The sequence below is a fragment of the Trematomus bernacchii genome, unplaced genomic scaffold (assembly GCF_902827165.1).
Source record: "Trematomus bernacchii unplaced genomic scaffold, fTreBer1.1, whole genome shotgun sequence".
NCBI lineage: Eukaryota > Metazoa > Chordata > Actinopteri > Perciformes > Nototheniidae > Trematomus > Trematomus bernacchii.
In genome coordinates, this window is record NW_022987689.1 from 12,365,676 (window position 1) to 12,385,329 (window position 19,654).

A 19,654-nucleotide genomic window follows, 5' to 3' on the forward strand; every position below is an offset into this window, starting at 1 on the left:
TAAGTGAACCCTACCTTCATTCCACTGTAACCAATGGGACCAGGATCTCCAACGCTGCCCTGTAAACACACAGAGAGAAATATTAGACAACATGGATGACCCTTCCATTAAGCCTGCATGCATAATCAAAAGAACTCTGTCTGCTTGTTGTGTCCTCTTGCATGCATGTTTGTGTGTTGGTGTTGTGGTGGAGGAGGATGTCACCTACCGTGGCGCCAATATCTCCCTTCTCTCCTGGCATCCCTGGTCTGCCTGATTCTCCCTGTAGAGAGGCAAAAAAAGAACAGATAATGTTATATTCTTTGCATTTTCTGGACGGCCATCTCTAGTGCTTAAAAAAGGTATAATTGGTTGTTTGTATATTATGTCATCACACCTTAGCGCCACCGCCTCCGTTAGATCCTTTGGGCCCTCCTGGAGCCTGCAGACAAAACAATAGAATACAAAAAGTAAAACAGCTGCTCGAAGCCGAAGAGGAATTAATGTTGACGATAGCATAATTAATACTATACTTACATTGCAGTCGAAAGAGCAACACTGCGGAAAAAAAGAGAATATATTAAACACCTTACATCAGAAAAAGCTCTCTGTATCTATACATTTTGAAGATTATTTTTGATAAATTCAAGGGGTAGTTTGTTTTCTGGTCAGATCATAAGTGATACTTAGTTTAACTATCAGGTGACTGTCAGGCTGGGTAATATAACTCATATTTAACATATAACTGCAATGGTTTTGCTGGATATACTGTACAAAGATAGTGAATATCACTTCAATCTCAGTTTGCTTTTCGTGCTCATTTCAGCTTCCTGTGGCTGCACTGAATGACCCCTCCTTGTTTCCTGAGTTTACTTTACAGTTTAGACTAGCAGTAATGAGAATAAACAACTGAGAATGAGCTAAAGGAAAGTAATAGCCTTAAAATAAGTCAAAATACAACACAAATATAGACCCTGTAAGCATCCTCACTACTTTTAGGTAAGATTTATCGCATTTATAACATAAATAATTGTTGTAGCCAAAAATAAATAAACTTTGTTTAGTGGAGAGATTTGCTTTGTTAACATTTTTAAGCCCTGACATGCAGTAGACAAGAATTTTGTCTATTCGAGTTGCATCAGCAAAACTTATCATAAACTACTCTGCTGTCAGGATGTTTCAGCTGCCAGAATACTCAGCGATGAAGGGAGTGTCAATATTATAAAGACAAATAGGACTGCTTTTGTATATACTCAAAAATGGAGTAAGGCCCAAGCACCCAGTCTAAAAGGTCCTACTGTTAGCTGAGTGCATTCAGTCTGAAAATTAATAGACACACTGCCAAAAAAGCTTTAAAGTGAAAATGTTCAAGGTTCAAGGTTCTTTATTGTCAATCTGACATAGCTACAGAGTAATTATGCAGTTGAAAATCTTATGTCACAGGCTTCTCCAACAATGCAACATAATAACATAACATAATAACAATAAGAGCAAGAGCAATACAAAAATAATAATAGTTATAAAAATGAAATAAAGTTATGATGTGGAATAGTGCAGTATGATCTGATCGTTTGAATCTACAGTACTTACTGTGCATACACATACGTTTGATTAAACTAACCAATGCACAATTACTATGTACCGCCTTCTTTAATATATAAAGGCAGTTAGCAAACACATAAATTAAACAAAATGTAACCTCCTTTCACAAACATCTTACCGTATCCTTTGTCTGGTTTGTCTGAAAAGAGGGAAAGAAAACAGAAAATTAGTGCAAATAATAAACGTTGAATTGCATATATACAGAGGAGAGGAGAGGAGAGAGGAGAGAGGAGGGAGAGGAGAGGAGAGGAGAGGAGAGAGGAGGAGAGAGGAGAGGAGAGGAGAGAGGAGGAGAGAGGAGAGGAGAGAGGAGGAGAGAGGAGGAAAGGAGAGGAAGGAGAGAAGAGAGGAGAAGAGAAGAGAAGAGAAGAGAAGAGAAGAGAAGAGAAAAGAAGAGAAGAGAAGAGAAGAGGAGAGGAGAGAAGGAAAGGAGAGGAGAGGAGAGGAGAGGAGAGGACACATACGATCATATCGATGATGGTGCGAATGGTTGTCATCTTTTTGGCCATGGAGTTGTCAGCAGCAGTGAAGTTCTGTCTGTAGTTTTCATCTGTGGCGATGACTGACAGCCTGGTGTCCTAGGTAGACACAGATACACACATCATCATCACATGGCAGCTAGCTCAACATTAGCTTCTGGCAATATGGTCGCTATCCTGCTGCCAATATAACAGGCATCATCTACAGTTGGATTTCCATGTAGATCAAAAATCAAACAAAGATCAAAAACACTTGTTGAATCCATCATCTAGTGATTATGTATTATATTCAGCCTCATCACATTGAAATGTAGATCATATGAGTCACATTTGAGTTTTAGATTTTGAGAGTCAGTACGCTTACATTTACTGTAACTCACTTTACTTTAGTTCACCTTAATTCAATGACAACACAGCCAGTCTGTTTGAGTGTCATAACTTGATTTGAAGGATAATGTTAGAATTAGTTTAAGATTAAAGCCCTTGTTTGCAAAAACGCATTACACGTTTTGGCTGTACAGTAACTAATGCTGTATATGGCATTAGCAGTGTAATTTATTTATTGGCATTCTATAAGCAGTTTTATTGTGAAATTCCCTTTTTGAGTTTCGGAGATCTTAATTATATTTTCGCCCAAGCTACAGTAGGACTCACATAGAGTACATAGAGACCGATTCAAAATACAATTCATATGTATATACTGTATTTAGGATATAATAAGAAATTGAAAGACACTGAAAGGGTTGTTTAACATTTTGAATATTTCTCTTTTTACTGATCATGACTTAAAACAGCAACACTAATTAGAGACGGTGTAGTTTAAATGATTGACCGTTACCACACAACCCAACATTTTTCATCAAGTTCGGATCAAATTCTGATTAGTGCAGCCACAATCTTGAAATACATTTTTCCCAACTGAGCCACAGAACAAACACTACAATGGAAATAAATCATTGAAATAATCAAAGGCATTGAAACTGATTAAGAAAATAGATTTCTTTACCTTTATTCTCATAAGTTTATGGGTAAGGATTGGGGTTTTGAATTAAGTTGGGGTGTATTTTATAAATGTAATATTCTAATGAGGGACTTCAACAGCATACTAGTTTGAATATGTGTGTGTTTGTGTGTTTTCGGTACCTCCTGGTCAGGTGAGATGGCAACAGCGAACACTTTGACGCCATGCTGCTTGGCTTCATTAGCGGCCTCCTGTACGCCTCCACATGGCTCTTTGTAACCAGTAAGGGGATGGCCATCGGTCACTACCACGATGTACTTGTTTTCATGGTAGTTGGAGCCCCTGCAAAACAAACACACTCAGAAATGTTAACACTTCTCTTAAACATAATCTGCTAGAGTATTCATGTTAGTGTGAGTTAATATTACCCAATGAGCAGCTCAGCCAGGCCCTGCTTGATGGCACAGTCAGTGTAAGTGCCCTTGCCGATGTAGTCGATGCCGTTGACGGCGGCCTTCAGTTCCTCGCGCTGAGTCCTCAAATCACTCAGTGCTCGCACCAGTTTGACATCGTCACTGTAATGCAGCGCTCCTGAGTTCCACGTCAGGATGCGGTCACATCGGTGGCGCCTGAAGCAATAGATAGTTTGCTTAGTAACAGTTATCCTATAGTACAGCTATCAGCTTCACTTAATGCAGTATGGTACGGAGAGGCAGTGGTGGAATTTTCTCCATGATACACTTCATTCTTGAGTTATCAAACAGCATCAGTTATTATTTTCTTTGCAGATTCTGACTTGACATACAAAACCTCCTATGGTTGAGTAAGAGATGATGAATTATGATGAAGTAGTTGTAATAATAAAAAATTAAAGCATCATAATATTAGGACACTGACCATTGCAATTCTGTTTAAAGATACTTTGTGGACAATAATTCACACAATATGAAGCAACCTCCAGGGCTGGAGAAGGAAGTCAACGATGAAGTGCCAATGAATACAGTTCCTCTAATGGCCACTCGAGGCTGGCTCCAAAAGCGAGTCAATCTCCAATAACCCCCATGTTAAAATGGCCAACTTTAACACTTTTGGTCCCTATGGCTCCATATTGTATCTGTTTATGACAATTTTAGGATTTGAAATTTGGCAACTGACCTGTTCAAATGATATTAAGATCAAAGTTATGCCTTCTTTAGGGAGTGACAGGAGTGAGCTGTCATAGCAGCTAGCTGTCTGCTAGGCAAAACCTACGTTTATTTGAGTTACTGAACTTTATATCTCTGCCGGGTTTGTTGTGTCTGGAGAATTGTATATACTGGACAAACAATATGGCTACCTAGGCGGTTAATCTTACATCAGGCTCCTGCTTGCAATGGGCAAGCATTTGTTGACCGCGTCAGTTTTGAACTGGATAGCAAGAACTGTTAAGTCTTTTGTTTAACTGAAACTTGGCTAAATACTGGAAAACTGGTTAATATTATTCAACCAGGACACTGATCTTTATATAACAGAACAAAGGTTTCTCATTAGAATAAAAGGGAGGAGTCGTACAACATTGTGAACAGCGAAAAATGCACAAATTAAAGGATGGTGCATGCACTTTGCTAACCAAGCTAGCGTTAGCTTTAACGTGAAACTTAGCGTTTGTTATGCTAACAGTATCAGCCAAACTCAAGGCGACTAAATTATATTTTACATGACAATGAGAGACGTCACAGTGACAACATCCATCTTCCATACAGTATATGGTTAACACCAAGCTGTGGTTAATAGTAGGCCTACCAGTCAGTGGGGGGGGGGGGGTGTGGTGATGTCACAGTGTCCCAGAGTACACCTGTACATCACTGCAGCATGCTAAGTTACACCACTGTGGGAGCGAAGTACGTTTTTAAGTGAGTAACCTACAAATGTGTGTGTAGGCTGTGTGTGTGTGTATGTGTGTGTGTGTGTGTGTTTGTTTGTGTGTGGGTGTTTGTTTGTGTGTGTTTTTCTTACATTTCCTTGAGTTCATCTATAAAGGTGTTGGTGAAGAGTTTGATCTGGTCAATATAACGGTTGGGAGGTGTCTGTCTGAGGGCGACACTCTCGGATGTATCCAGCACGAAGAAAAGGTCAACCGGACAATCTGAACACACAAATAAAAAAACAGATAAACAAACAAAGATCGCTGTCAGCAAACACGATGCATGCATTGAACAAGCATACAACCAACAAAGTGTTTATGAAGCAGCAAACCCATGCATTATCAACTTATTATCCATCTATCAATTCAAGTGATGCTAGCACAGGTGTCACTCATAGATTGTAGGCTTTACTGCAGCACTGGAGGCCAACCTCATTTTAACACAATGCTTTTTGGAGAACGCTGGCAATTTACTTGATACATGTATCTATACAGGTAGACAGGGGCAGGCCTGTACTAAATACCTATACACTCATAGCTGTCTGCATGTAGCTACACCTGTACTGGCCCTTATGCACTGTAACTTGGCAAGGCAGCAGGCCTGAGGTACCATCACCTGCAATTTGTCCAAATGTATCACTTTGCATTCACAGCACTGGTACTTCTTAGTCTGCATCCCACCCAGCTCTTATAGCCTATTAAGACAACCATGGGATCAAACAAGGGCTTGCTTAAAGTGGGCTAGGCTACTGTCATGTTCTGATCTTATTTACAGTTTATATTGCATCTGTACGCCCTTTTAAGGCTTCACACTTGGGGAAGCAAAAGACAAGGAACATCTGGACTATCTCTGGGAGCAAACGTCACTTCACTCTGTATGACATGTTACATTCAAACACAACGAAATGTTAACATGCAAGAAAAAGCCATGATCATAAGTAACTGTAGCATTTTTCTTGGAACATATTTCAGCAAACTTACCCGCAAACCTGTCTTTTTGGGTCGTTGTCTGCGCTCCGGCCAGGAAAACGCAGAGCAGCGCAAGGAGACCTCTCAACGTCTCCATGTTTAAACGGCGAAAAAAACTACTAATAAGTCAAAAAACAACACAATACCCACAAAAAATATATTTCGAAACACTCCGACCCCAATCCCAATACTTATAGGACCCTACACCGATTCGGCACACTTTTCGGTGATCCAGCGCTCCGCCGCAGTTTGTCCAAGGCGATCCACAGAGCGCGCAGAGGAGGACCAGCGCGCACGGAGAGGGAGGAGGGGGGAGGAGAGGGAGGAGGATAGATTTCACGCGCTCTCACTGAGGACGGGCGGTAAGGATTTGACGAGAACGCGCACGGATTAAAAAATTCACTCAAAATCCCAGATATGCATGCTTCCTTAAAAGGGCGAAAGGGACGTGGATATACTCAGGAATAAACAACACATCTGCTGACTTGGAGAGGAGGCTCTGATGTGCACAGATTCTTCTTTGCAGGGAGGAGAGTGCGTGTAAAACTGATCGTGATTGTTTTGTAATAATTTCAGGACATTTAAAATGAAAAATCAGACGTGTGTGGTGCTTTTGTGTCGTGAGCATAATATGCCATGTACAACATTAAGAACAAGAATAGAATGCACACTTGAGTCACTTCATCAAACTTAATGAAAAGCAGCTGACCCATATTGGAAGCGTTTGTATTCCCTTTCTTTAGAAAAGTCTCTCATTTCTTTGGGAGATGGGTGGGGTTTGAATACATCTGGTTCATTTCAACATCCAGACCTGACCTGAACATGAAAGCAAGATGAGCAGGAGGAGGGTGGGGGTCTTTAGTAATTTCCCCCCAGAAGCAGGAAGAGACACAGTGCCATCTAGTGCTTCTTGAGAACAAATGTTGGACAGGACTTTGGAAAGAGTTTCGGGGTACAGTGAGGCACTTCCATGGAAGCAGGCAGAGATGTGTGGAGGCGTGGGCATTTGGCAAGGTGTTGATGTGGGTGGATGCTGGGTGGTTGCTGTGGACATACGTTTGTGTGTTGAGCTCAAACTGTGAGGAAGGCCTGGCCTGGAGTCAGATTTTCCACTGAGATCACCTTTTCATGTTGGAAAAGTTGTGAGGAGAAGGAGGGAAGGAAAGGAGGGATGATGAGGAGAGAGGAGGGGGGACATCTGGGAATGATCTGCATTTATTAGCACGCTCTCTGATAGTAAATCTGTTGGATTTCTGGCAGCTGTTGGGGGGGGTGTAAATTGTGATGCATTTATTTTTGAAATGTCTCAATACCAGGATCAGGAATACATTAAACAATAAAAAAATCTTGAGGAATTCATTAGCCAAGCATTTAAGAGTGTTTTACAGTCTCATGGTGATGTTTTTCAAAGGAAGGCATCTTTTAACGGTCCTTAATCTGGCAGATGGCTTTGAGTTCAGTGAATTACCTCATTATGGAGTCATTATCTTTTCCCCAGAGGAAAACCAACTGGGGGTTGTCCTCAAAAGGTGAAGATAAAGCTCCTAACATGAAGAAAAGGAGAACTCCTATGCTTCCTAAATCTGAGAGCATGCTCTGCATAATGTCCCAGGCACAGGATGCAGAGCGAGTTTCCGCAGGATCCTGATGTTCAGTGGAGGAGATTAGTAGCAGTTCTGAGTCAGAGAGAGACGGAATAGTGTGGTGTTTAACATCTTGCAACATTTAACGAGCCTCCACATCATTCATCTCCCTGTGAATGGCACATATTTTGGTTTGTTCAAGAGAATATGATTCATATGTAAATGAAAGAACATGGATGAGATGAAACACAAGGGGGAAATGAGGGGGGGAAAAAGCCTCTTTCTTCCAGCGAAAAACATGAAAGTCAGTACAGCACAGATGGAAGAGATTAATCACACTGTGCCTGTAACGCATGACGTAAGTCTACATATGCCGACAAGGTAACTGAAACATTGGTGGTCCAGTTTAAACTTCACTGTTAAGGCTGAATGGCACTGTGAAAACACAACAAAAAGTGAGGACTTCTTTTGGTTTAAACCACTTCAGATACCGCTCGGCACCAGTCAAAACATCAGGAAATTGCTGGCTAATCAGAATACCAAACCCCTCCAAATTAGGCTAATGACAGGAAATGGGCCGGGCCAACTTCCCCTGCTGTAGTCCCTTATCAATCTCTCGTCTCTCAGACATATTTTAATCGTCTACAGCCGGCAGAGAAGCAGATGATTCTTGATTAATGCCATTCTTAATTTCATCCCTACTGTATGCCTATAACTGTCTTACAGTGCATGGAGTGTAAGGGGGAGATGATACTGGTTATCTGCTGCCATCTAGTGAAACATTTATTCAGAGAGCAAATGCAATTTCAAATTTCCCTTTGCAACTTCCACCATTTTTCCTCCCAACTCTAACAGTTTTCCTTTGTTTAACAAAATGGTATCAACAAACACAAGGTACTACCAAGGGAATTTAATGTGAAATTCATGAACCTTGCAAACCATAATTGGGTGAGATAAAAGGCCTGCAGGAATAAAGTTATTTCATGTTGAAATAAACCATTGAACCTCTCAGGCACGCACACATTTCTCTCAGTATATTTACAGCCAACATTTAACATTCGATTTTATTCCATTGCTTTAGAAGCCTTTGCAAAAATATATTTTCACCAATATTACAGTTTCTGCACATTCACCGAAATAATATCCGGAATATTATCCAAACATATTCATGCATAAGAAACTGTTGGTCAAAAATAATTCAGTCTGGTGCGGATTGAGGGGAAAGAAAGAGTATGTGCTAACGTAAAGGAAATAGTTTAATTCTTACCACGTTAGAGAAGATTGATACCACTTTATCTGAAAAGTGGCATCATAGAGTTTATGTATATATAGACAACGCGTCTCTTAACCAAAAATATAATTGGGAGATGGATTCTGCGCAGTATTGAGCAGGGCCAGTTTGTTAGCATAAACCACCTAGCTGATATGTTAGCACCTGTTTGGCTGATATAACTAACCTTATTATCGCTATAAATACTTTCATTATGAAATGTACACGTTGTTACCCTGCCTGTAGCCTTGCTCCGTGATCACTTCACTCAGACAAGCTGTCAATCACAGTTGTCTATCATGATGTCACTCCATTTTAATAGCATCAAATAACTGAATATGAATCAGAAAAATCCACACCTGAATGCACGTCGTGTGACAAGAACTACCTAAAAAGACAGAAACTATCTTTGGGCAAATTGTATTTGAAGTATGTTTTGACTTTCTAGTGCAGTAACATGGAGGGTTTATAGTCTGTACTGTAGATTTGGGGGAGATAAAGATGCTTTGGCTTCACTTGAGGGTAGCCCTAATGTCATCTATCTTTGCTTACAGTCTAATAGTGGTATCAATCTTCTCATGTGATTATCTAAATAATTATTAGTCAGTGGATTTCCCAAAAATGTCAAACTATTCCTTTAAATGCTCAAAAAGTCCTTCACAATTGGGTAATGTGACTACATTTACTTTACAGTGAAGAGGAAACATTTCACCTCAATTTCAACAGCATCATTTTATGTTCCTTCACGTATTGCTTGGTTTCGTTGGTCCTTTGTAACTGTAGCAGTTAAATGGTGTGAATGTGAATGTGTGAAATGTTCTACTCAGTTCATGTTGGAGTGGCTCTTCAGGTGCCTCCTCAGGTGGTTCAGACAGGTGTAGGTCTTGGGACAGATCTGGCAGTGGTACGGTCTCACCCCTGAGTGGTTGAGCATGTGCTGCTTCAGCACACTTCCATCTGAGAAGGCTTTCCCGCACTGCGTGCACACGTACGGGCGCTCCCCTGTGTGCACGCGCATGTGAACAGTCACTTTGTGTGCCATTGTGAAACCTTTGCCGCACACTGTGCACTTGAAAGGCCTTTCTCCCGTGTGCGTGAGCCTGTGCGTGCGCATTGCACCCATTTGGGAGAAAGCCTTTCCGCAATCTGGGCAAACGTGCGGCTTCTCTCCCGTGTGAACCCTGGTGTGGCTCCGCAGCCCGCCCGCTGTGGAGAAACACTGCGAACAGTGAGTGCACTGGTACGGCCGCTCCCCCGTGTGAGTGCGCATGTGCTGCTTCAAGTCGTAGCGGTTCCTGAAGCCGCGGCCGCACACCAGGCAGCTCTCCGGTCGGTCGTCGTTGTGTCGGAGCTCGTGGTTGGCCAGGCATTTCTCAGACAGGAAACACTTGCCGCACTCTTGACACTGATAGGGTTTCTCGTGGTCAACCCTCTGATGGTATTTGAGCTCGCTGATGCCGGGGAACGTCTCGTCGCAGTATCTGCACCTGAAGCGATGGTTGGCACTGTAGGGAAGCTGGTGTTCGCTCATCTGATGGTTCCTCAGCAGGTGGGCCATCTTGAAGGTCTTCCCACAATGAGAGCACTCATATTTGGTCAGCAGCTGGACGCACTGATGTCTGACCCGCTCGTGGAGAGACCTGAACTGACACCCACACTTGGTGCAAATGTGGGATGCATTTTTACACTTCCTCTTCCTGTGCCTGGAGAGGTGAGCCTCCGTGCGAAAGGCTTTGCCACACTGCGAGCATCTGTAAGGCTTCACCGCGGTGTGGAACCTCTGGTGCTCGAGGAATTCGAAACGGTACTTAAAGCTCCTTCCACACAGTGGACAGTTATGCGTGACTCGTCCTCGCGGGTATGCAGCTTTCGAGGATTTCCTGGAGGACATAGATGAGGAGGAAGTCCGATGGGCGGAGCCACTCTTCCTGTGTTTGCCTCCGCTCATTAATTTGACACTCTCCATTTCTCCGCCCTCTTCGTGTCGTTGCTGATGTTTGGTCAGACACTTGGAGGAGATGAAGCTCTTCCCACATTGCTTACACTGATAAGGCTTGTCATGATCTACCTGTTGGTGATACTTCAAGTCACCGATTCCTGAAAAACCTACCCCGCAATGACTGCACTTGAAAAGGCGGCTTTGGACGTGAGTCAGCAGGTGTTCCTTCAAGCTGCTGGACTTTTGAAAACTCTTTCCGCAGTGTCCACAATCGTAGCTACGGCCACGTTTTGGGCAGTGGTGTCGGAATTTGTCCAGTGAGGTCGGAAAACTGTTCCCACATTTGATGCACAGATAAGCGGCGTTTTTGCATTTCCGTAGCCTGTGACCGGCTAGCAGAGTGGCTGTCCTGAAAGCCCTCCCGCACTCCGAGCAGTTGTAGGGCTGCAGCCCACTGTGGACCCTCTGGTGCTCGGTGAGAACGGAGTGGTGCTTGAAACATTTGTTACACTCTGGACATTTGTGCAGCCCTGATTGTCTCCTGCGAGGGGACGGTAACATATCAGTCCTTTTTGGGGATTCGGGAAAGTCTGTCGAGGTGGAAGGGTTTGTGGACAGTTCTTCATCGAACATGACGATCTGAGGAACGTCAATATTTTCGTCGTCACAACCACTCGGGTGGGAAGAGATGGCCACTTCAAGCGATGGAGGAAGAGACAGAGAGGGAATGAGAAGATCATCTGGCGGAAACGGAGCTGCAGGGAGGGAAACAAATTGTTAACAAAAATCTTCGATTCAAAAACTGTATGTCGACTAGTTCTTAGCAAATGTAAATTGTGCACGTACCGATTGTACTCTTAGCCAGTTTCCCGTGGCACTGTTTGCTCTGGAGAAGAAATTTAATGTCGTCTCCATTTGAGACACACTGCATGTACTCTTCTAGGACAGAGGGGGCCCCGCTGATCCAGGATGCCGTCTATACAAGGGAGGCCCAAAAAGGAAGCATTTTTAAACACAAGATGACAGGTCTCCTGATTCATCTTGAGGCACCACATGCAAACCATGCCCATAGCTAGGCGTCAATTTGTCCAGACAATAGTTGTATGGACAGATATGCAGTACTTGAAGCTTGACAAGTATATGTTTAAGCATTGAAGTCTGTACTTTACTTTTAAGGGTAGCATATTTCTTTGCCTGAGAGCGCATCTGGGTGAGATGCGCAGCAGTGAAAGAGAGCAGGATAATGTCGCAGCAGCTTCTCAGTGAATGCAGGGCCCAAAGCACTTGCATGTTTAAAACTAGATGCAAACAATGGTTGCTGCAATATTTGTAATGTGAAATGCAAAGCTGGCAAGGGCTACATGTCTCAAATTTGCTTCCTTTTGGTCTGTTGAGCGTTTCAGGCTGAGCTCTGTAGGTCGTAGAGACAGGTTTGAAAAAAGAAAGGAAAGTAAGGATGGATTTGTACATGTGGTTAGATGTATAATACCCTTTAAATGAATCGATTTGGTAATTGAGACATTTGGGCTTATTTATATCCATGCCCTACTGACAAGATCGATGTTCATGTGATCATTCAATATTGTAAGAATCCAGCTGCCGTGCAAGGTTACTTTTTATCTATCTAATCCTCTTTGTACCTGTTTGAAATCAGGGATTGGCAGCAGCTCCTCCAGTCTGGTGAAAAACTCACAAACCAGAGTCTCCAGTGCTGTGTCGAAATCAGGGCCATACTCCACTGGAAACACATTCTGTTACATAGAAAACAAAAATTGGCACCCTCAGCACATGGCAAACTCCTTTAGAATCGGACAGGAAAGATCAACATTTCCTCTGTCAAATTTTGTTTGGTGAAATTGTGATTAAGAAATGAATTTATAACATTTGAGTTAAGAGCACTATGTAAATGACATAATATTTTACCTTGAGGAAGTGTTCTCTGCCATCCGTGTCTTCAATGAGGCCTTGCACCAGCTTCATAAAGTTTGCCTCTGGTGCTTCAATGACAGGATCATTTGTCTGGGTCAGAAAACAAAAAACACAGTCAGATTATATAAACAATAGGAACCGTCTACAAATAAAAACGAGTGCAGTTCGTCCAACCAAGATTCAAACAACCAAATGATATCAGATTTACTACTAACTATTAATACATAAAAAGCATGAAATGAGCAGTCTGAACCAGTCACTGTTTCAACATTTTTGCTTAAAATATTTAGTCAGACTATTAATTTATTATCAAAACAGCAACATAATCGGTTTATGCTGTTATTTATTGCTTTAGTTGTCTTATCCTTTCAGTGCTGCAACCGAAACACTCACCTCCTCAATGCAAGAAGTTCGGATTCGGTTCAAGTGGCTCTCAACAGCCTTGAGATCTTCAGGGTGTTCAGAACGCAACAACTCAAGAGTTGTCTGGAGGAAATTTCATTTGTGAATATAATGTTTTCATGATAACCCTATCTCATTTGAATAGTTCTCATTAAACACATGATGTTATACACATTTCAAAACACTTACCCTTGCCCTCAGGCCAAGTGAGAGCAGTCTCCCTTCCCGTTTACTCATCAGCTCAGGAACTGCATCTGTTACCATGGTCACAAACTCCTCCAGTTTCCCATAGTGCTTTATGTTTCGTTGGCGAACAACTTCCCACATCACTGCTGACATCAGGCGAAGTGGTGGGACCAGGAGCGCCAGCGAGGAAAGGGGGACACTGAACTCTTCTAAATTAGAAAAATAGTTTGGGTCAAACAAACCTTAAAACTATTTGGGAGCCTTGTTCTGAAACTGCTGATAATTACGTCATAATAAGTCACTTTTAATGTTAAATATATTGTGTTTTGACTATGTAGAAGATGTTGACAGTAATTAATATCCGGTTTTATATATGTATTTATATTAAAGTGGAAGGGGAATACACTCTAGTGCTAATTTGAAACAAAAAATGTCTTTCCTTATCAGTGCAGCATCTTACTTTAGGGTCAGTACAGCTCCCCATCCCTGAGATGCACTGGCTAGTGTGGTATACAGCCCTGTAGGGTGCATTATCTAACGCACCACGGCTGTGTGCATACATCTAACTTCTACCACCCAATGCATGTTACAGCTTTGATCGTTAGGATGTTCCTTAAATGCTAAAATAAACACATGCAATGCGTTTACAATGCACCCGTCGCTGCGCGAAATGGCAAATGAGATAACGTATATAGAGAGTAGTTAAACATAAACAATTTGCAAACAGCTAGCTGTTAGCATCACCTCAGTAATATGTCAAATTACGCTAATTATCCGGCTAACTATCAGTCACAAGTACCTAACAGTTGGGTTGCGTTTTCGACCGTAAATATACCTAACAATACATATTTGCTTGTTGTGCCCAAGCGTAAGATAGCATCACCAGACTAGCCACAAGGCCGCTGATGTGTGGTAAAACCGGCTCATTATTGGGAAAAACAATTCGTGTTCCAGGGATTAGACAAGGCCTGCTATGCCTCGGCTAATCCTGCGCTATGGCTATTCGGCTAGCCGCACAAGTGATATACACACAGTTTTACCGAGCCTAACAAGCTAATACATACCTGCGTCGTTCATTCTGGAATTCTCTTATAACGTTGGAAAGAACAATTATTAAGTGTGCTATCATGCATACTTTCGGTTAGCGTGCTAGCTAACCGCATACACGGCTTCAGGCGCCAACTTCTTCCTGAAACACGCTGTTCATCCTGGGAGCGTTAGCTGCGCGCTCTTAGCAGAGAGGTTCGTTTTGCATCACGGGGCAGCCCGGATAGGGACATTCATATTCTCTCTATTGCAAAATGAGACGCACCGCCTCTACGGACAATCAAATAACTACATCTTTAAAGTAATCATGTTTCAATCTGCATCCCTCATAATTCTAATGTCTTTAAGGTAAAATGTTTTTAATACATGTGTTTTACTCATAGGCTCAGAGTGAGCAGTCTCTGTGTTTCAGCTTGTCAAGATTATTAAGATTACAGGAACTTTATTTCTTGGTGAATTATCTTTTGGTTGTCTCGTTTTTTTAAATTATTAATGTTAATATTGTTCAAGTGGTTTTATGTTGGGTTTAAGTACGAATGTTGCAGATAGACACAAACACAGGGAACTTCCATACACTTAGTAGCAAGTTTTACTCTGTTTTCTTAGAGACAATTTAAAACATGTTTGACAGATTCACAGAACAAAATTGAAAACACAAATGTAATTGTACACGGTACAATGTGAACAGATCCAACAACACAGGTAAATGAAACAGCCAGGACAAAATCTTTTGAAAACATAGTCCTTACAGGAGATGGAGAGTGAAAACCAAGTTTATAAATGTATCACAAAAATTAGTCCAGGCCAGTTGCATTAACTTGCTTAAAGTGGCATATGGTACTCTATTCAATTAGACAGTCTGGTTTTGCACTACATTGTGAGTTTTTTTCAAGTGTCTCTTCAGGTGAGTGAGGTTTGTGTAAGCCTTTGCACATATATGACAAGGGTAGGGTTTGAAACCAGTATGTTTTAAAGTATGTATTTTTAATACTGTGCCAGTAATACACCCTTGTCCACATATGGAACAGATGTAAGGGCGCTCTCCAGTGTGACCCCGCATATGAACTGTCAAGTTGCTTGCGGTGGTGAATCCCTTCCCACAGTCAGTGCACTTGTATGGTCTTTCCCCTGTGTGGATGCGTCTGTGTATCTGCAGATCGCCAGCTGACATACAACCCTTGCCACAGTCAGAGCAAAGATATGGTTTCTCTCCCGTGTGGATCCTTAAGTGTATCTTCAGGTTACCCGATCTGGAGAAACCTTTGCCGCAGTACGTGCACTGAAACGGCCTCTCACCTGTGTGACAGCGCATGTGAAGAGACACTTCATATTTGCTCTTGAAAGCTTTGCCACATTCCCCACAAATCTTTTGGTCCTGTTTCTTGTGGCGCAGCTCATGCTTTGTCAAACGGGCGACAGAGCTGAACATTTCCCCACATCGCTTGCACTGTTTGGAAATCTTGGGAGGATGACTCTTCTGGTTGCTCCTCATCTCACTCATACTGGGGTACTCCTGCCCAGACGGTTTGCACGTGAAGTTGCAGATCCTTGTGTGAGTCCGCTCATGCTTATTCAGCAAGTGCATTTTTTTAAAGCTTTTACCGCACTGAGAACAGTCAAACCATTGGACGATGCGACCACACCGGTGTCTTAATTTGTCCTTTAGTGATTGAAAGCTATCCCCACATTTAAGGCAAATATAAGCAGCTTGTGTGCACTGTGTCCGCCTGTGAGACGACATGTCACAGCTCCTTCTGAAGGACTTCCCACACTGAGAGCACTTGTAAGGGTTTTCTCCGGTGTGCAGCCTCTGATGCTCCAGGAGTTTGTAGCGGTAAATGAAGCATTTTCCACAATGACTGCATTTGTGTGCAACTCTCTGCCGTGGAGGGGCAATCATTGAAGTGGACGACACGGGACTATTGGCAGATGTAGAGGGAGAATGGAAGCTGCCTGAAGCTCCATTATCATACTCCTCCAAAGTGAGAGCATCAGGAACGCTGTCGCTGCATTTCCCTCCTGTTGTTTGTCCTGCATTGCTGCTCTCTAGAATGATGACGTCATCCTCAGATGGCCATATCACATCCTGTATCTCCATATTTAATGCGTCCTGAAGAGAAATAGCCTCAGATTCTTCTTGCTCCAGAAATGTTTGTGTATTAGATTCTAAGTCTTGAGCGTTTGTCTCTGGCAGTGAAGGAGGGAAAGATAATGACGAAAAGAGCAGCTGCTCCGAGGATGAGGGCACTGTTTGGAAAGAGAAAAAAAAATAAGTGAGGATTATTTATTTGCATTTCTTTCATTTAAAAAGGACATATTTTCAGGTTTATTTGTGCCTCTTCTGTGACATGTCTCCATGCTTTAATGTTCAAAAAGCTCTTAATTGTTCTCATACTGCCTGGGCTGCAGCACCTCTTTTCACCCTCTGTCTGAAACCAGAGCCCAGTCGGCTCTGTTGTGAATGGTCAACCGCTTAGAGATGTCCCGCCCCTTAGCCTATCAAGTACAATGTTGGAGCGCTAGCCAATAGAAGCGCAAGGGTGACATAGTGATATCACTATGTTACAAAAGTAAACAAAGGAGTCAGATGGAGGCGTTTCAGGCAGGGGGGGGTCACAAAAACCTATATAACACACTACAGGAAAGGGAAACCCCCCAAAGCATCCCTTTAAAGTAAATATCTATATCTATACATTTTTTGAAATTTTCTAGACAAAACGATGAATCATTAATCTAGACAAGAATCTGCGGAATAATCATTAATCTAAATGATCACTAGTTTGTGCTTGAGAAATGTCTTATGGATTGATTTTTTGTTAATTGACAGTTTGTTTGAGGCACTATTTTGTACATTAAAAATGGTTGTATCCCGGGCACACTGACTTACCACTGGTATCCATTGTGTACATTTGACTAAGATGGGCCTTGCTTCTAAGCAGTACTTTGAGGTCATCGGCTTTGGATACACACTGCATGGACTCTTCCAGCGCAGAGGGTGTGTCACCAATCAACATTGCTGTCTTTATCAATGAAAAAATAAGTATTATTTTAACAGGCTTGAACCAGACAACCAAAACCTGAAAATGATTTTATTAAGTGCAATTTTATGGCGTACGTTATTTTATTTACCTGCTTAAAGTCTGGTATAAGCAGCAACTTATCCAGTCTGGTGAAGAACTCACAAAACACAGTCTCCAGAGCTGTGTCAAAGTCAGACCCATACTCCACCGGAAACACATTCTGTGAAGTGGAACATTTAAACCATAAGCATGGATATAAAACCTCAAGATACTATTTGACCATTCAAGCAAATTGCTACTTTTCACGTCAAAACTAACGAAGGGTGAAAGCAGAATCACACCTTGAGGAAGTGCTCTCTCCCTTTTGGGTCGTCCACGAGTCTCTGAATAAGCTTGACAAAGTTGGATTCCATCGCTTCATTTCCTGGATGCACCTTTAAAGTAATATAAACACATATAGAATTAGCAGAGCATTCTTATCCAGACAACATTTGAATGTCGGTGATTTAAAAAGTCACGCACCAGTTTTGAGGTAGATGGCATCAGGCTGTTCAAACGTGTTTTAACATCTGTGAAGTCCTCTGGCTTTTCAGAGCTTAATATCTGTAACATCATCTGGTGAAAGATGTTAACAGGAGATATTAACAATTAGGGGAAATCCAGAATCCCCTAATTGTAGCTACAAACAACAATAAAGAAATAATAAAATTAAGAAAAGGTGCAAGACGTAAAGCATTTCCATTAAGCTTTTATTATCTGAAGAGGATAAATGAAATGAAGTAAGCAAATGAAGTAAATAAGGACATTTTCATGCAAAAAGAACAGAAGAAAATGCTTAAATGTAGAGATTTCCTCTTTTTTTTCTCTATTTCTATCATATTTATTTGTATCTTATCTTTTTTTTTTACCTCTGTAAAGAGGCTTCGAGATCTTTATAAAGCGCTTGATATATAAAGTGTATAATTATTATATTAAACTAAATATCTAGATTTTTTTCTAGTTTTATTGATAAACAAAGTAGTTAGTTAGATGCAGCCTCTAGAAAAGATTAACTACTTAAAGTCATGAAATGAAAACGGAATCTTATCTAAAGAACAATTATAAAGACTAAAATACTTTTCCAAAAATGTATGTAACCAACAACAGCAATCAGACAAACACCAACAATACAAAAAGGTTTAACACGATAATTTGTGAAGTGTAACTTTTTCCAGCTTGGATCTGCAAAAAACAACTTTATTTCAATAAAAAAAAGTATAGTCCATGTAATGTGAATCACTTGCCTTTGATCTTAGGCCCAGAGTGAGCAGTCTCATCTGTCTCTCTGTAAAGATGTCAGGGATGGCTTCAGTCACCAAGGAAACGAACTCCTCCACTTTCCCATAATGCATTATGTCTCTCAGACGAACCACCTTCCACATCACAGCCGTCATCATCCTCAGTGGTGGAACCAGGAGCCTGAGCGAGGACAGGGGCAGGGGGCCCTCTGCAAGGGGGAGAGGGGACTGAAGCATTATTGCATTTAAATATGCTTTCACACCAGAAATATAAAGCATCCAAACTAATGTACAGTCTCTCTATTGTTAGTAAATGGATGTACTGAGAGCAAAAGTGATGAAAACACCTGCTTCTGTAATAAGACAGTTCATATAGACTAATCTAACTTTTAAACACATCAACAAGTTAAAAAAAAACACTTCAACCTCAGTTTGACGTTACTTGAAGAAGCTGAACCAATTATAGCCTGAAAGGTGCAATTATTTTCTTGTTCCTTTGGTTTATCCATTGTTGTGTTATCGGCAGCCAACCAACGTTTTTTTTTAATCATTTGTGAAACATTAACTAAGGCCAAAAACAAACAAAAAACTATTTCTCAGGAACTTAATTCCTCTGCTGGATACTTGCACCAAATACATTAAATATAGTGTAAACTGCAATAGCTTCTTCCTTTCGCGTTGTGTCTAAAACACCTCCAGGAAAATTAAAATGAATGTTATTAGTTTAGTAAATCTAGGAAGTTGCTGTTAGCAGACAAGCTAACAACACCAAAACAATCCTACATAAACCCAACAAAACACATAAGCTTACCCATTTTTTTCCCTTTTAAGAGTTACAAAAGTTGAATTGTTGCAGAGGAATGTCTTCAAATTTAGAAAATATTCTTTCCTTAGAGGCTTTCTGTGAAAAATAGTTTCTAACAGCTAATCCAGCAACTCGATGCTTGCACTTCCTTCTTCTTCGTTGGTGTTTAGAAAACCAGTTTAAAGGCGTTTTACGGCCACCTACTGGGCGGCAGTGTAGACAAATAGACAATGCCATACTGTAGGAGTGTAGGACCTACACCTACACGTATGGCATTGTCTATTTTTCTACAGTGTAGGTAAC

At 41.4% G+C, this 19,654-nt stretch overlaps 3 protein-coding genes across 6 annotated transcripts in view; all 3 read right to left on the reverse strand.

The window, feature by feature from the left end:
• The window catches only part of col6a1 (collagen, type VI, alpha 1), a 29,185-nt gene extending 22,978 nt beyond the window's left edge, over window positions 1-6,207 (reverse strand). The window contains exons 1-10 of the mRNA XM_034137339.1: window positions 5,906-6,207; window positions 5,017-5,146; window positions 3,450-3,650; window positions 3,204-3,363; window positions 2,046-2,159; window positions 1,700-1,720; window positions 517-537; window positions 377-421; window positions 209-262; window positions 15-59 (exon numbers count right to left, since the gene is read on the reverse strand). Coding sequence (XP_033993230.1) covers window positions 15-59; window positions 209-262; window positions 377-421; window positions 517-537; window positions 1,700-1,720; window positions 2,046-2,159; window positions 3,204-3,363; window positions 3,450-3,650; window positions 5,017-5,146; window positions 5,906-5,990 — 876 coding nt within the window. The 5' untranslated portion in view covers window positions 5,991-6,207. The remainder of the gene's footprint in view (window positions 1-14; window positions 60-208; window positions 263-376; window positions 422-516; window positions 538-1,699; window positions 1,721-2,045; window positions 2,160-3,203; window positions 3,364-3,449; window positions 3,651-5,016; window positions 5,147-5,905) is intronic.
• A 2,164-nt stretch (window positions 6,208-8,371) lies between these two features.
• Window positions 8,372-14,480, reverse strand: LOC117488892 (zinc finger protein 11-like). Of its 3 annotated transcripts, none has more exons than XM_034138047.1 (7): window positions 14,267-14,480; window positions 13,206-13,411; window positions 13,008-13,100; window positions 12,609-12,704; window positions 12,326-12,436; window positions 11,532-11,661; window positions 8,372-11,440 (listed from the first exon to the last, which is right to left on the reverse strand). In XM_034138047.1, the coding sequence occupies exons 1-7, from the start codon at window positions 14,277-14,279 to the stop codon at window positions 9,570-9,572; spliced, it is 2,520 nt and encodes an 839-aa protein (XP_033993938.1). In that variant the 5' UTR covers window positions 14,280-14,480; the 3' UTR covers window positions 8,372-9,569. The 3 variants fall into 3 exon arrangements, with proteins under 3 accessions (XP_033993938.1, XP_033993935.1, XP_033993936.1); XM_034138044.1 differs by having other exon boundaries at window positions 12,609-12,710; XM_034138045.1 differs by having other exon boundaries at window positions 12,609-12,710; window positions 13,206-13,408; window positions 14,267-14,431.
• Window positions 14,481-14,820: 340 nt separating this feature from the next.
• On the reverse strand, window positions 14,821-19,500 carry LOC117489020 (zinc finger protein ZFMSA12A-like). Of its 2 annotated transcripts, none has more exons than XM_034138248.1 (7): window positions 19,358-19,500; window positions 18,553-18,755; window positions 17,792-17,884; window positions 17,611-17,703; window positions 17,379-17,489; window positions 17,137-17,269; window positions 14,821-16,496 (listed from the first exon to the last, which is right to left on the reverse strand). In XM_034138248.1, exons 1-7 carry the CDS (start codon window positions 19,359-19,361, stop codon window positions 15,100-15,102), a joined length of 2,034 nt encoding a protein of 677 aa, XP_033994139.1. In that variant the 5' UTR covers window positions 19,362-19,500; the 3' UTR covers window positions 14,821-15,099. The 2 variants fall into 2 exon arrangements, with proteins under 2 accessions (XP_033994139.1, XP_033994140.1); XM_034138249.1 differs by having other exon boundaries at window positions 18,553-18,774.
• Window positions 19,501-19,654: the final 154 nt, after the last annotated feature.